Source organism: Halichoerus grypus, chromosome 1, assembly GCF_964656455.1.
Source record: "Halichoerus grypus chromosome 1, mHalGry1.hap1.1, whole genome shotgun sequence".
In the NCBI taxonomy this organism is placed as follows: Eukaryota; Metazoa; Chordata; class Mammalia; order Carnivora; family Phocidae; genus Halichoerus; species Halichoerus grypus.
This window is the reverse complement of record NC_135712.1, coordinates 188,920,240-188,938,004: the sequence shown is the minus strand read 5'-3', so window position 1 is coordinate 188,938,004 and position 17,765 is coordinate 188,920,240. Positions and strand designations below refer to the sequence as shown.

At 38.2% G+C, this 17,765-nt stretch overlaps 1 protein-coding gene across 9 annotated transcripts in view; it reads right to left on the bottom strand.

The window, feature by feature from the left end:
* Positions 1-17,765, bottom strand: part of LOC118553122 (bis(5'-adenosyl)-triphosphatase) — a 1,451,800-nt gene that overhangs the window by 779,633 nt on the left and 654,402 nt on the right. For all 9 annotated transcript variants that reach the window (XM_078076485.1, XM_078076478.1, XM_078076488.1 and 6 more), the window contains one exon: positions 12,097-12,216. In XM_078076485.1, coding sequence (XP_077932611.1) covers positions 12,097-12,199 — 103 coding nt within the window. In that variant the 5' untranslated portion in view covers positions 12,200-12,216. The remainder of the gene's footprint in view (positions 1-12,096; positions 12,217-17,765) is intronic.

Sequence of the window (17,765 nt, the reverse complement as noted above, 5' to 3'; positions counted from 1 at the left end):
CAGGTCCATAAAGACTTTCCGGAAGGAATAAGGAAGTGGCTGCACAGACCCCCCCCGAGAAGGCAACACAGTAACAAATCTTGGAAATCAGAGCTTACCAGCTGATGAGGTATCAAATCCTATGTTAATTTCCGACATTTAGGAGGATATAAAATATCACCTCAGACAGAAGGCTCAGGCGAGAAAGAACTGATTTTACCAGCCTGGCTGGAATCCATATGGAAATCTAGGAAAACTGCTTGTGGAGGAAGGGGGGGCGCATTTTTTCATGCTCACACACCTGTTACTTCTCTCTCTTCCAGAGCAAGCCACTTTGGAATGATTAAGTGTTAACTGTGTATCCAAGTGTGAGTGCGTACATGTGTGCAGGTGAGTATAAAATCCAGGTCAACACTCTCTTAACCATTATACAGCATTGCCTGGTGTGATAATTTATCACATCGTTCCATTTGTTAATGAGAACTCTGGTCCCTCCCTCCCTCCCTTTTTGTTAATTAGCTTTAAAGCTAAAAATTCCAGGTAACCAATAATAAGGGTTACTCATTTAACAAATATTTACCAAATGCCTGCCATGCACCAGGGATGGTCCCGGGCCGTGAGGACGCAGTCTTGAATGAACCAGACAGCAATCCCTGCCCCTGCAGATCTCACACTTTCCGTCTCCCTGTGACACCAATAAGTTACACAGTAAGTTACAATGTTAATGCTACAAAGAAAAAGCCGGAGAGGTGCTGCAGTTTTCAGTAAGAGCAAATGGAAGCCCATCCTGACTAGGTGACGTTTGCATACAACTTGAATAAAGGTCTGAAGGAGATGAACGAGCTCGGCATACATACATCTGGGGGAACAGCACCCCGAGAAGAATAGTTGCTTCAAGAGCTGTGAGGCCGGAGCGTGCTTAGAATGTTCAAGGAACAACAAGGAAGTGGGTGTGGGAGGAGCGGAGTGTGTGTGGAAAGTGTATCAGTCTCCTGTGGTTGCTGTAACACATTACCACAAACTGGTAGCTTAAAACAACAGAAATTGACCCTCTCCCTGTTTTGAAAGTCAGAAGTCTGAAATCAAGGTGTTGGCAGGGCTGTACTCCCTCTGTGGAGGTTCTGGGGGAGAACCTGTTCTTTGCCTCTCCCAGCTTCTGGCGGCTGCCAACCTTCCTTGATTTGTGACCACACCCCTCTCACTTCTGCCTCCCTGGTCACATTAACGCTTCCTTGGTTCTGTGTAATCCCCCTCTGTACCACTCGTACAAGGACACTTGCCACTGGATTTATGGTCCACCCTGAGGATGACCTCATTTCAAGATTCTTAATTTCATCTGCAAAGACCCTTTTCCACATAAGGTAATATTTACCAGTTTTAGAGATTAAGACAGATGTATCTTTTGAGGGTCACTATTCAAATCCCTAAGGGATGATGAGTAGATGAAATCAGAGTAATAGTTGGTGGTGGGGTACAGAAAGAAGAGTTTATGTAGGGACCTTGTAGATCACTGTGATAGTTTTGGCTTTAGTTGGAGAAAGCAGAAAGCCATTGTAGGGACAGAAGCAGAGACGTGACATGGATTCAACATGTGCAATGGGATCACTCCAGCTGCTGTCATGCAAAAAAGTCCAGTAGCATTCAACCCTTAGATTGGTACTTCAACTCAAGTGTGTGCCATATTATGATTAGAATTGAAAAACAGGATGAGTAGAACTTGGCCTTCAGTGGCTACTACAAGCTACTCTGAAAATCCTCTATGCATCCCATCAGACATATGTGTTGAATAAATGAATGTTCTTTTACCTAACTAACCTGTTTTGAAACAAAACTAAATTTTTTCACATAAATATTTCTCAATCATCTACTATACTCAAGATTCTGTTCCTAGGAATTACGGCAATCAACAAATCACATACTGCTATCTAACATGGTATTAAGTGACAAATCACTTTTTTTTTTTTTTTTTTTTGGAATTTATGTCATCACTTTACTTGTGTAAACAGTGATTGAAGAATCTCAACTCAGTGGGGGCACAGACATGTTGCACTCATATTCTTTGCCATTGCTTTTCCAGTCCTGCTAATGTAGAATCCCTTCCCAGCCCCTTTGCAACATCTTTTACAGAATCTGTAACCTCACGCTCACTTTTCATAATTAAAAGTATCCGTCTGGTCTCAGATTAAAATTTCATGTCTTACCTAAGCACAACCTTGACCATTTAGAGCTCTCTTCCAGCTTCTTCCCTATCCTGGGGCTGAGCTACTCTGACTTTAGAGGCAGAGTGGTCTTAGGTAACTGGTTGTCTGTCAGCAGGTGACAGGCTGGTGTCCCTGGTCTAGCTCCAGTTGCCTCTGCTGGAAGCTCCTGAAAATACGGCGGTCTCGGCAGAGTTCAAAATTGATGGACATGTTTTTTTCTCTGGAAAGGTATTCAAGTTCCACTCTTGAACTTGAATTCACTCCATCTGCTTCTGAGGGTCCATTCAGAGGACAGCCATGTCTACCTTCATAACTTTGTCAGTGGTATATGACCCAATCACATTTCTGGATAGGCCAATACCTCAGTTATACCGATGTCTATCTGAGCAGCCCCATGGCACCTGCCCACCACTTTGACATTCATAGTTCTGTGCAGGACCAAGGGACCTGCTGAATTGCTTATATGTTTCCTCCAAGAGCTACAGAAAACTGGGATGTGGTAGAAAAGTTGTTCCCATCTTCTTCCCAGGAACATTATTCCTCAATCCCTTTTTGCCCTGCTACTATAGACCACTCCAAAAAGCCTCTTCCCATCCTCACCCTATTCAGAAGCAAATGAGAGGGAAGCATGGGTCTGTGCTCATGTGCAATCCAAACTCTACAGAGTAAATGGGAAGCTCTCCTCAGGAGCCTATACGGTGTCTGTACCACACTCCTACCTGATAGCAGGGCCCACAGCTCAGCACCCGGCCAGGGAACAAGATGGTAGCATCCTTTTGTCGACATCATGCAGCTCAGGGCTTCCAGCTACATTCTGCTCATGACTTTCGGGAGCAGTAGGAGTAATCACTCCAGAAAGAGGGAGGAAAAGAGTCTCTTAGGATCCTTCATTCCAACTGGCTGTACCTTTGCCCTCACCAATTCTCCTCTTACAGAGTCTGGGAGCATGGAAATGCAGTTCAGCTTGGTGGGTCTGGTTCTGCTGCTGCCTCTGAGTAAAGTGAGTGTGGGTCTCTCTCATATACGGGTAGCTCTCCAGCAATATGGTCAGCCTTTCTGTTTGGGCCCTAGTTGCTCATATTCTAGTCCCATTGAGTATCTGTTCTACTTCCGAATTTCAAAGACCTTACTGAAGATACAGCTCCCTGAGAAAAAGCTTCTAGGGGTCATTTGGTCTCCAAACGGGATAGAAAATACTAACGAGTATTCTACACGTCTGCATGAGAAACACTCTAAAGATTTTAATGTAATTTCGGTTGATTTATTTTATCCTGACATATCTTATTTAACAAATTTTAAAGCAATCATCTTTGGTGAATGGAAAGGGATTGTAGTTTATTGTTAAAGTATTAGCACTCAACAGATAATTCTTAGTTCCAACAAATCTGTTGAACTGGAAATAAATCTTAAAGATGAAAAGATCTCTTGATAACTACAGCCATTTCAAAACCTATTAGAAAACACAAAAATTAGAGAGCCAGATGAATTTCACTCCTCCTGGACTCATTTTCCCTAGGAGCAAATTACACTGCTAGACAAGCCAAACTGCCTGGTCCCCCACACCAGTACCACAGAGTCAGGCTGAAGCCTTTCCCATTCCCAGAAGTCACCAAGGTTAGTCCTGTTCTGAAATGATAATGATAATTACCCCTGAACAACAGAACCACCAAAATGTCAGTGAGAAATATAAAATGGCAGAGTATACATTTACAATAATATAGCCCTAGAAAGTAGGAGGTTTAAGACTCTGGGGAAAATAACTCCTTAGAACACCTAAGCAATGATACAAATAGGTTTGCTGCTCATCGGATGGCAGCTAGAGGGGGTGGAAAGAAGGATGGAATGAGGAACAAGAGTCCTGGGTGAAGTAGGACCACCACTGGCCTGAGACTCAACCTTCCCATTTCAACTGCTCACTTGGTTAACAAGGACAAAACAAAGCAGTGACTCCAACAATGCACCACTCATCCTAAAATATTACTTAAATTTAATTATTTCCAAAGTATTTTTAACAAGATATTAATATGTTGTATGTGTATATATACACTCTTGACCCCCATTGCATAAACACACACACACACAAGAAAGGCAGAGAACACTGCCTCAGTCTCCTGCTAGAGCTAAGCTTTCCCCTTAATTGTTGTGTGACAGGTACCAGTTCGTGTAAGGAAGGTGGTCATTTGAAACAAAGAATTCTGTTGTTTTTAATTCATTGTTGAATCTATTATCCTGCTAGACTCAGTGGTATTGAAGAACACATACCAGGTTTGAGCCCAAGGGTCTCACGGCAGCTTCTTCCTATCAGTCTTCATCTGTCTACCACCAGGGCTGTCATCGAGACATGTCCACTGGCACGTCTGTTCCTGTTGTTAAACTACCGAAATACTTCTGTAGGTACCACCCCCTGAGTGCTGCTCCTTCCTCTGCCTCTTCCCAGGGGCTCTCCAGACCTCTCCACATGCAGAAATTAATAGGTTGATGTCTGACACAGCAGAGAGCTTCCAGGAACTACCCTGACATTGGTCAGTGCCATGTGTCCTACTAATCGTTTGCATATAAAAATAACTCCTCGGCCTAAGATATATCCACCCACATCCTAAGCCCCCACTGTGGGTACATCTAAGCCAAACCAAGACTCCTGAAGCACATTTAAAGCCTGCAGCAGAAATCCCAGGAAAATAATTTAGAACACAAAACTAGTTCAGATATCTAGTATTGTAGAGAGTTCTTAGGATAAGGCCCATTTAGAATTTATGCCCAAGAGCTATTTGCAAATTTATAGTTATTTTTTTCAGTCAATTAGTTTGAGACAAGAAATGGAAGCTAAGTAAATAAATTAGATCATTAATTTGCAATAAATATAAATTATGCTAATTCTAAAAACTGAACATATACAAACTATGTATATATAATAAACGAGGAATATACATAAGACTCTTAGCAAAAGAAAGCCATCTTGACTTATTGTGTTGTAGAAAATCCATATTTATTCATTCAATAGATTTTAACAGTTTTGATATGTGTATGAAAAGATAAGATAAACATTAACTGCCTACTGATGTTCTAACAAATCTATTTTCATTCCAAATGGAAATTAGAATATATTTTGCATTATTTAAGTTAATGACATGACATTTCTTATGAATAATGATGTATTATTTCATTCATTACTTCTAATTATGTCCTGTTACAAGTGCAAGGCTGGCAACACCATGACTAGCCTTTCCCTATTCCTCACAATCTGATGACTTGCACGGGAAGCAGGTCAAAAATATGCCCAGAATATAATGAACAGAGTTCAGTAATTGTTAACCATAACAGCTTAAAATTACCTGACGAAAGTTTCACACAGAAATAAATAGAAATAGGAAATGGCTTGCCATGTTATAGGATATTCTTTCTTGCAACTAATAGGAGAGATATTCCACTTGTTACTTTAATACATTTAATTAGCATCCTACCATTTGCTACGGCTGGAGAGCACCCCTAATACTATCCTCCCTGCTCTCCACACTCACACACCAACAGAGCTATATTTTATATAGACAGGCAGATTGTAAAGATATCTTTTTCCTGTTGTGAAAGTGAATCTATAGGCTTTGTGCAATCTGCAGAGAATGTGGGAACTTCCCAAAAGCTCAAAAAGCCAGTTGTATTTCTTATTTCCCTCCTTTAATGCATGACCATGGTCAGACCAGCCCATCTCACTTCATTCACAGCAGGGCCTGAAGCTAGAAGGTAAATCCTATTATGAAGAAGAGTCAAGGTCAAGGAAAATCATCCAGAACTCAGTAATTAAGAACAGGGGCCGAGTGAACCACAAAGCCACTGCGTGCATATCCTCATCAGCCAGCAGTCAGCAAGGAGCCAGGGAGAGACACTGGACAGTAGGAAGAGGCCAAGATGAGCTCTAGAGACCAATATGCACATGCTTTACGCACCCTGTTTCATGGGTGAGTCACCTTTATTTGAATGGGTCAGGACAAAGTATATAAAATCTGCACATTTTTCTCCACCCAATTTCAAACGTTCCCTGCACACATACAAAGCATCTATTAATTCCTTCAGTGTCAGGTGCCAACAATCCATCATTCTGTCTACAATAAAAACAAAGATGCCAGTCTCAGCTCCAGGAACAAAAAATAAACCTGGGAGAGGAAGAGCTTGGCAAGGAGGGCTCCTCTTTTTCCTCTGGTACCCATGACAGTGACTGCCCACTGACCCTGCATGCGGCCTCAGAATCCTCCTCAACAGCGTGAGCTCACTACCAACTGAAGAAGAGGCATTTGCGATAAAATGTATTTGCTCTCTGTGCAGTAATTCCTTAGATGACAAGTGAAGATGGATGAGGGTCACACAAGGTTTGTCTTGCAATGGGGGTTGCCAGGATCATCTCTGGTGGGTTCTAGACACTGAAAAAAGAGGTCAGTCAACTTAGTGAATGATAAAAGCATCCAAGAGCCTCTTCGGTTCCCGCTGACCAATGCCACTGAAAATGGTTTCTAGCTACTAACCCAAGCATAAGCAAACATTTATATGGAAACCTTCCCCACAGAAACCGGAGAAAGAATGCTCTAACTGAACAATCACTGCTACATGCAGAACTCGAACACAATAACCTGCCAAATAAAGGAAAGAAAAATATGACGATAAGAAAACCAACTTACCCCACTGCAGCTCAGGACAAAGGACAGCAAGATTGTCCTTGAACATCTCTCCAAGCGTAGTTTAAGCTAGCTAATATACAACAGGCCTGCATAGGGTGGAGGGGAAAGACACGCTTAGGGAAATTTTAAGAAAGAAAAACTATCTTTAGTAATAAGGATATTAATATAGCGCTTGTGCTCATTTTATTTGCACAGGAAGGTTTAAAAAGAAACTCTTGAGAAATGAAAGATCACATCACTAATAACTGCAGTTTCCTGAACAATTAAAGAAATTCACAAGATTACAACCTACTCAGGAAATGACAAATATTTCTGATTTTTATGGAAGAACTAAAAGGGCACTTTTATCTATAGCATCCAGTCCGTAAGAAGCACTGTTAAGTAATGAGGCTATTTTTATTATTTGTTCATTCACTTCAGGAGTACTCAAGATGGCAATGGTCTAAAAACAGCAAACTTGCTTGTTCAGAAAGGTAAAATTGTATATTGGAAGGCATTTGTCAGAGTTTTCCTTTTTATTTATTAAAGTGGGACCTTAGAACACAATTTCCATCGTGCCAAACTTTTGTTTCTAATATTCAGCAGAAATATCTTTCAAGTTCCATAGTCAAATTCTTCACAAACACACTTCATAAGGCTGTCCTCAATGCATCATCCTAACACTGTTTGGACTTGATAACATTCGGTGTGCGACACTCCTGTTTGGAAAAGTCTGGTTTTTTTAATAACTGATTCAATAAAGTGTTGACAAATGATTTGTAAAATATAGTATGGCCAGCGAGCCAGGTTTATCTCTGTCATTACATGCTGCATTCAACCCGTTCACAAATGTTGCCATGTCCCCCTTACGTTAGAGCTCCTTATGCCATTCTGAATAGCAATCCAAAGATCAATACAGAGTCTGCTGAAAACAACAGGACATAACAAATGAATAATTTTATTTACAATAAAAAGCCCCAGTCCCTAAATGGATTCCACTAATGCTCAAATCCATTGTTCATGCTCAAGATGGGAGGTAGACCTAGCATAATGCAAGGGAATGGGGTTCGGAGAAGTATTAACCACACTGGTTCAAATTTCTTTAAGCCACGAACAATAGCTGGACTGCACTGAGGTACATGAATAAAATGTTCACTGCAGAATTCTGAAGATGCAATCTCCAAAATGCTTCTATTCTCTCACCAAGACACTCTAAAAAGCATTTTCCAGTAACAAGAAATTAATGGATTAAAGACATTCTGACATATCCTTCTAGAGTGTTGTACCACAGAGGCCAAAGCCTATTCAATCAGCTTTAAACACTGTTTGCAACAACAGAAGTATTTGCTTTAGGTGGGGACAAGGAGGGACTGAAGTGGGTCTTTTGAGAATGAAGCAAATACTCTTGCTTCAAAAGCTTATCTTTGGCCCCTGATCTGACAGTTCTTTTCCTCCTCTGAAAGGTATGAAAAAGTCAGTGAGCAAAGTCATAAGAAAAAAGGGTTGGGGAGAGGGAGCAAAATGTTAGAGAGCACGCAAGTTGAAAGATGACATTTACAAGTCTCATGAATGGCACATTCCCCAAAGGCCACCTGAATACTCTTTTTTAAAAGAAATCATCCTAAATACAAAATAAAATTTTCCCATTTGCATAAAGATGCCAATATATTGCCCTTAAGATGCAGACTTGTCCATTGAAAATTAACATGCCAAAAAAAAAAAAAAAATCTTTCCCCATCTGCCATCAGTTCATTCACCACTTTTAGACTTAACTCTGTATACTTGTAACACAGAAATGTAAACAAGATTGCAACTGACAAGGCAGGAAGGGAAAGTTTAAAAAATTCAGCTTGAATAGGATATTAAAAAACCTGGAATAAAATGGGAACAAGATTTGGCTGGTGTTCGGGAATACTGAAAAAGCAGGATTTCCATGCACCCTTGTTGCCCCCCTTCATTGAAATTATCTATATGATCCTTATGTTTATCATTTCATTTTAAATTCGGTCAAGATAGAACTTGGATGCTGAGGAAAAACAGATGTGCAAGAGCAGGTCCTGCCGCACCCCTTTCCAGGAACTAAGGACTCAGCACCAGAGCCAGCAAGAATGCACATAGTTCTGACTTGAGGCAAACTGGTTAAGTGTTTGGCACCATGCCTGGAACAGAATAGGAGCTCAGGAATAAACTGCTTCATGAATCAACATGCAAATAAGGAGCCAAGGGTCACAGAAAGGACTGAATATTTTCTTCCTGAGAGGACAAGCCAGGTATCAAAACATCTTAGCTGTACCGAAGAAGGATGGGAAGGAATCCCGGTGCAGAGACAGGCAGGGTCGGGGCGGGGGGGGGGGGGGGGGGGGGGGGGAGGGTCAGGGGAAACACGGTGAAGGGAAATGCAACATCTCTTTAGGAAATAGTTGGAAAGGGGGAAGGCTGAGTCAAAATAATGAAAATCTTTTAAAACCATGCTAAGGAGTTTGGACTTTATCCTCAGGAAAAAAAAATTATATTCATAAGTGGTTTATTTGCAAGGGAATAGGAAGGCAAGAGAAGATGGGAGCCTTGAGGTCTAGGAGGTGTGGGCCCGAGTGGAGTCCAGGAGCAGGCAGGGTGCAGGGAGCTGGAAGACCTAGGAGACCCACACCAGGGCGCTGATCTAGGGTAGACAGAAGAGAACACTGGGGGAAGATTAAAGCCCACTGCAGACATCTCACCATTTATTTTATGAAATGTTAGTGGGCAGAGCTAGCCACAGCTTCAATTCCCAAATCACAAGACAAAAGAGTATCACTTTCTGCAGGCGAATGAGTAACATATGAAGATTCTTCTCACAGTTATCACCTGAGTTTACAAAGGTAAAGTGAAATTAAAAAAAAAAAAAAAATCACAAAATCATCATATAAGGATTGTCTGAATACATTATCTATTGGCCCTGAGACCCCTTTAAACCCTGCAGATATGAAATAGCCTCACAAAGTATACAGATTATAAAAATGTCTTGGTTCTGTTATCCCCAGAAAGGGTTGGCTCCTTCTTGCTACTTTCCAAACAAACTCAGATTTGTTCATTTTAATACAATATCCCCTGCATCCCTGGCATTTACTCAAAGATATGAGAACTGACCAGGACCCATTTCCAAAATGGCAAGTCCAGTGCCATCTGGAACAAAACCAGTTATCAGTCACTAACTGTTCACTGCTCAGAATAGGCATTTCCCTAGAAGCAGACACCACAACTTTTCTTAAGTACAAACATGCGTATGACCCACGTCTTGTATCACACATGCCAAATGGGTTAAAAAGACCATGAAAAGTCAAGTTTCTTACTATCAATATACAACTGTTTTGCAGACTATAGGTAAAAAATAATAATAATAATAAAGCTAAATTCAATCCATTATTAACCATTAAAAAGGCAGTACAACTCGGCAACCTCACATTTTTTCAGGCCAAGGTATTAAAATGCATTCATCTAAAATCACATTTTCATCCCAGGTCCCCTCTTTGATACAAGATAGAAGTCAACGAAAGCTAGCACTCTAACAGATACCTATGGCATTTCAACCATATTCTTCTGACATCGGAATTGTCAAGCATTTTCTTTAAAAAAAAAAAAAAAATTCCTCAGAGGAAAAAGACAACCAGAAACTTGCAGCAAAATCAAATGAAAATATAAAACGCTTCTGTTATTTTAAGAACTTCACAGTCTCTTAGAACTCAATATAAAATTGGTATACAATTTTAAAATTGTTTTTTAGAGGACCTTCCTGAACCATTCTAGTTCTTATTTTTACTTCAATAGAGGAATATTTTCTATTATTATTTATAATGTAAATTATTTTTATACATTTAAAAGAAGAGTTAAATATCAAGTAGTCATTCACATATCATTTAGTAGTTTACTGCTGTGATCATTAGTTTTATAAATTTACAAAATTTATTTAGCTAAAATTAAATTCAATGAATTTGGGCATCTATCATAAAATCACAATTATCTTTCGATGTATGTTTTCTTACTAGTATTATTTTCAATGTACAACAGTTATATGGCCAAGAAAGATTATTCCTAAAGTTTTCAAACACCCTGAAAACTCCCATGGGGGGATATATATATATATATATTTATATATTATTCTGGAAAAATATATATTTTTATAATATATATTTTTAAATATTTATAACATATAAAACCAGTTAGTCACTAATATTACATATAATATATGTGATATATAAAATATTAATATTAAAATATATTACTAATATAAATATAATGATTAATATGAAAAATATATTAGTAATATATTAATATAGAATATTAAAATATATAAATATATTTATATAAAATAAATATATATCTTATTCTGGAAAAAATCTCAACATATTTATAGACTTATACATTCAGAATTATGGAAACATTTATTTCAAAGTAAAATCACATTGTTGTGTGGAAAATGTTGCATTCTACATAGTAAATTAGAGGGAAAACAAAAAAAAATTCTAGAGAGTCAGTACAAGAGTCATATGCACACAGTCATGAGTGATACTTTCAGCAACATAAAAATAACTCCAGAATATTTCACCAATTCCTGCTTCTCCCATGGCAAAGAATAAATCTTCTACTGAAGTCAACAGGAGGAAAGACTACAACTCAGTGGTCAGAGAGAAATAAAACAACTCTAACACCAAGGACACTGAACAATGATCTAGAAGTTGCGATGCTCTCCAAGAAAAAAAAAATGCTATTTCAGACCCTAAAATGAAAACAACTGTTTTGCAGGTATATTTGTGTATGCATTTGCTTGAATGATCTCTAAGAGGTAAAGACACCAAGTCAGTCTCAAGTCTTCATGTAATACCTTATTTCCACATCACAAAAGTGCCACCCAATTTCTATCTCACTATTATTATTCACAATTGATAACTGAAAACAAAGCACTCATGATATTCATTGGGCCCCTTTAGACGCACCTATTTATTTACACAGCTTTGATAGTGAAAAGGTCAAGTAAAAATTCACCTCCAAAGCCACGGTTGCTAAGCAACTCTTTTCAGAAGTTCTGCAACATTGATCAAGCATATTACTGGTGCCACCAACTGGATTCGGAATAAATGCAACATCTTACCTGGTTTCTCCAAAGGGAGAGGAAGGTGGATTCCTTGTTTACCTTTGCGGAAGGACATGGGAGGCCAACGCTGTATTCCTTTGGTCTGTTAAGTTCAGAGGCTTTTTATTTTTCCTCTCTCAAAAAAAAAAAAAAAAAAGGATACGTCCTGGTACCACAGGTTTCCTATTCACAAGGGCAAAGGACAGTTCTGTTTTGAGAAAAACGACAGAGGGCTTGATGAGGTGTTGGCCAAATCGGAATGACATTTCCTCACAGTTGAAGCCTGAAAGAGAAAATGATTTAGGAAATGAGCTTTTATAAAATTCAGATGAGAAACACAGATTATACACAACTTTAAAGAAAGCAAATCCCATTACTACAGATTTTTAGTTGCAAAGATGACGTCATTGAAGCTGTTCCCCACTGAATGTCCACTGAGATGGATTCTGGGCAAGTCCTCCTAACATATACTCTCCTCTCCTTACCCAGCATTGTCTTGCTTTAGAGTGTTTTGAAGCAGAAGCTTGCACTTAGACAACAAAAAAGTCTTAAATTCTTCTGTGATTCAAGTTGTCACTTTAACCCAAATCTGCTAGGTGCTACCTGTCGGCTCATTTTTACCCATTCATTTCATCATCTTTGCTAAGATGAAATTTTTAATTGTTAAGCACTGCCTATAAACCGTTTAATTCGTAAATGATTTTCTCAAACGGTTTTATCTCTATTTAAATAAAAGTAATTTAGAAAAAGTACAAACACCATTTGACCTTGCCTACAACTACAAAAACATGAGCACTCTGAGAGAACTATTAGAGTAAAAATTTCAAAACGGGGAAAAATCTTTGAGAAAAAGAAAGGGCAAAACAGAGTTCAAGAATGAGAACTCCTGGCTGATGCAGAGCCAAGATGCAGCAAGGCGTGTGAAATGTTCCATATCCTCTTTTTGGGGGAAAGCCACGGGGGTGCAGGGGTGGTTGAAGGAATGAATATTTGGCGCTTGGCATTTGGGGCATGAGGTAATAATTTTCCAAAAGTCAGATGCCTATACCTGGCAAAGTTACTTCTGAATGACTAAGACCCAACGTCCTTGGGAAACCATTCATTTTTCTAATTTAGAAACTACCCCACTGCAAAACTATGAAAATAGATCAACCCATGGGAAACCAGAAACTGGATTACAAAAAGGATGTCATCAGAAAATAGTTGACTACTTTATAAAGCATAACAATAAGTGTACAATTGTTTGATGATCCTGATGTTCTCAATGACTCAAAAGATACAGAGGGCCATGCAAATGTCATCTACAGTCATCTAGAAGTACCCACATAGCGAGAACCTAACACATTTCAGGGACAAAGACATAAAATGGAAGGTTTGCCTCAATGGTACAAATACTGGTTTTCAGAACATTTACAACTAGCTCATGAAAGGCCATTAAGGCCATTGAAAATCATCTAACCTAGTGGTTCTCGAGGTAGGTTTCCTGGACCAGCAACATCAGCATCCCCTGGGAACTAATTAGAAATGTAAATTCTGTAAATTCCTACTCTGGACCTATCAAACCAGAAACTCTGGGAGAAGAGCCAAGCAATCTACGTTTGAATAAGCTGTCCAGATGATTCAGAACCATGATCAAACCCAACTAGTCTCCCAATCCCTGGGTCCTTCCCTACAGAATCCTGGCCAACTAGCTGGCTAGCCTATGCTTGGGTATACCCAGTGGTGGGAAGTTCACCACCCATTGCTTCTAAGATAATTCCAGCAATTACATAGCTGCCCTTCCCACCAAGTCTATTTATTTGTCATGGATTTATGCCTTAGGGCCATATGAAACAAGGAGCACGCAAGGGGTAGTGCTTCAGATATTTAGAGTTAACCTTTACTCATTTCCCATTTTTCTAAAATAAACAAAGCACTTCGTTTCAGTCATTCTGCAAACAGCATTGATTCAATTCCACTGCAGCTCTTGGTGTTTTGTTGTTTTGTTTTGTTCTTGCCTGCCCAGCATTTACTTTATGTCTGGCCATAGCACCCGGATTTTTCTTTGGGTAACACCCCACTGTATTCTGTTTGGGGGGCTATTCCTACTGCCTGATTCTAGGGACAAGAAAGTAATCCAGACATCCTTAGGCTTCTATCATGTGACTGGTTCAGGAGTGGAACAGGACAAAAAAATGAGCCACTGGAAGAAAGGAGATCCATGAGAGGATTACTACTGACAGTACACAGAACTTTCTCCTGCTGAGTTGCCAATTTGGTAGGACATGAACCGGAACAACTAGAGGTTACACGGAGTAGAGTCTGCCTGACATCCAGAGCCCACAAGGAGGCCGGCAGAGCCAAGATAGAGACCCATTCCTAGGACATTTTTTGAGCACCTGGATCTAACAATGCTGTAAGGAATAGCATGCCCAGAATGTGTTTCCTCTCAAGGATTATTGTACAGAATTGACTGAAACACAGGCTCAGCTGATGAGCTCCTATTAGGAGTCCTTGAAAGGCTCTTCATCTGACTTTTCTTACCATTTCTCCTTCATCGCTATGCCCAGCCCCATTTTTTCCACCACAGAGCTTCACTTTTTCATAATATATTGTTTATCATCTTATTTGCATTTTATATTTTCCTTAAAATTTGTATATAAATTGTATCATGCTTTAAATCTCATTCTGCCTTTTTTTCTCAACACTGTTTTAGAACTCATTCATGTTGCTCTAAGTAGATAAGGAATGAATTCTTTCCTTTCTACTACTTATTCACTCTCACTATATTACTGTAATTTTCTTTCCCTGTCCCTCTAGTGCTGAAGAATTAGCTTGTCTCCCATCTTGTACCACAAATACCACTGTAGTGGCCACCTTTCCTGTGTAGGCTAGAATCCCATTATTTGGTTTTAATATCTGGATTTTCTAAAATAAATGCACCAGTTCGCATTCCCAGAAGCAATAGATGCAGATTTCTATTTTCTCACATCCTTGCCAGCACTTGTGAGCCTCTGATATCCTAGCTGTTACTGGTATGAGAGACAAAAATGGAATCCCTTCCTTTTACTTTGTCTCCAATGTGACCTATGTATTTCTCCTTCTTGTATTGCCAACTCACATTTTGCTTTCTTTTATAGGAGTTTCCTCCCTTCTATTTTCTAATTTTTCAGAGTCCTTTGTATATTTAAGTATTGATCTTGGTCTTTTAAACATAATTATATTTTTACCATCTGTTAGTTTTCCTATCATATGATCCATTAAACAAAAAGCATTCATTTTGATGTATTCATTAATTTTCTTTTTATGGCTTGTGCTCTGTGACTCTTACATAACAAACCTTCTCTACCACAAGGTTATAAAAATATAGTCTTAAATTTTTGTCTATCAGGTTTATAGCTTCATTCTTAACACGTACTTAATCCACTTGGAACTTTGCTTACAGTAGGAATTACAAAAATGTGTTTGGTTTTTTATTTTTGTGAAACAATTTTCCTAGCACCAATTGCTAGGAATAATTACACCAAATCCCCTTATTTACAAAGGAATGAGTCTGTACTTCCAATATTGATTCTATGTTAGATGCTAAAGAAAGGAGCGCCAGATTTTTTTCTCTAAAGGGCCAGATTCAGCCGGTCACACAGGCTGCTGTGACCACTCAACCCTGTTACAGCAGCAAAAAAGCAGCCAAAGACAATACATAATAAATGGATGTGCTGTGTCCCAATAAAACTTTATTCCTAAGAACAGGCAGCAGCCTGGACTTCGCTTCTGGGCCGTAGTTTGTCAACTCCTATTATATAACGGTAATGCCTTGTAAAAGGAGGATTCTTCTTTATTCACCCATATGAATTTGAGATTCAACTCTGCCCCTTGAAAAAATTTATTCCTCAGATGTTGATTAGAATTACAGTGATTTTAAATTTTAACGGGGGAAACCCGACACCTTCACAATATTCAATCAATCCATTTATGGATGCTGCATTTATGTTCTATAATACCATAATAAAACTCTTGTAATAGGGTTTTAAATTTCCTTTATATGTTTTATGAATTCTTAGATTTATTCCTAGATAGCTTTTAGTTTATGTCACTATTATAAATGGTATCTTATCATCATAGTTTATAATTGGTTATTCCCAATACAGAGGAAAGCTATTGATTTTTATATTTTGCTCTTACAAGTTGGCAACCCAGCTGGACCCTTGCATTGCTACTAATAGTTTCTGCTGATTCTCTTTGGTTTTCTATATAAATGATTTTACTTAGAAATAATGACAATTATCTCTCTCATTTCAATCTTTCTACTTTTGTTGGTTTGTCTTGCTGCATTGATCAGGCATCGGTAATGTGCTGAAAGGCAGAAGTAACACAGGCATCCTGGTCTTGCTCCCAACCTTAAAAGGAATGAGGGAATGAGTTTAAACCTCTGTCTGTTCCACTAAAAATGGTATCTGCCATAGGTTTTTAGTATAAAGGCTTTATCAAGCTTAAAAAAAAAAACTCTCTATTTTAAGTCTGCTAAGGGTTGATTCCATTTAAAAAAAAAGAAAAAGAACTTAGTTTTATTAAATGTTTTTTGTCATTGATCACACAACCTCTTGTTCTTTGCCATTAATGTGATAAATTATGGGAACACTTTTTAAAATGCTGAAACATCCTTTCACTCTTATGAAAAATTAAACTTAGTCACAATTATTTTTAATACACAGCTAGATTTGAATTTAGTGTTTTTCATGTCATAAATGAAGTTAGCCAATATTTTTTACCTAGTTTTGTTTAAAAAAAAAATCAAACTTATACGTTGGCTTTTCTTTGTTCTATAAGAAGTTTTATAAGCAAGGATTTTCTGTTCGAGATTTAAATAGAACTACTTGTCAAACTGTCTAGGTCTATTTTTATATCACAGGATTGTTTTGATAAGCATTACAATTTATTTAATGGTTACTGATCACATTTTTTCCCTTGCATCAATTTTTTAGCCTAAATTTATCCTAAATCATTTTTTTCACCTAAATTGATCTTTATTGGTAAAAAACTCATTTTTTTTAACAGATTAATAATGTAATCCATAATTATTTCTTTTACCTATTTTGTATTCATAATGTATATTTTTTATCAGTTTTCCTGGAATTATACCTAGCCTATTAAGCTTCAAAGAACTTTTTTCTAGTTCTTTGCTTTTATTATCTCTAGGTTATTGCTTATTTTCTGCAATAAAATTCTTTCCCCTTTTTTCTTCCTTCCTTGTTTCTTCAGATTTACCATGCCATAGTTTTTTTCTAATTACTTGAGCTCAACATTGAGCTTAGGGGGTTTCAGACTTTCTATTTTCCTCCTAGGTAACAAAAAGCTACACATTGCCTTCAAAGGACTCCATTACTAGCTCTCTCAAACGTTGACCTTTGTGCTTTTATTACTACTCAATGTAAAACTTTGTTATTCTTGTTATCATTTCCCATTTCACCTGAGGGTTATTTTGTAGTAGGGTCTTTTCATTTCCAAACATATGGGATATTTCTGCTATCTTTTTCTTAATGATGACTGATTTTAAAGTGCTGTAGTTTAAAGCACTAAGACAATATATTCTGCATTTGTTGAGAAGTTCTATACACATGGTAAACCAAACTCATTGGCTGTTACCCAAATCTGTCCTTTGCTTACTCTGGCTTATCATTTCATCTGCTTCTGAAAAGATGGTGCTGGATTTCTAGAATTGCTGAATCTGTGTCAAAGGGCATCAATTCCTGCCTTCTGTACTATGGCATGTGCATATGCTCCTATTCATTTTACTCCCCTGTACTACTGTTCCTTTTTCTCTTTGTATTTGACAAGCATCACTTTTTTCATCCC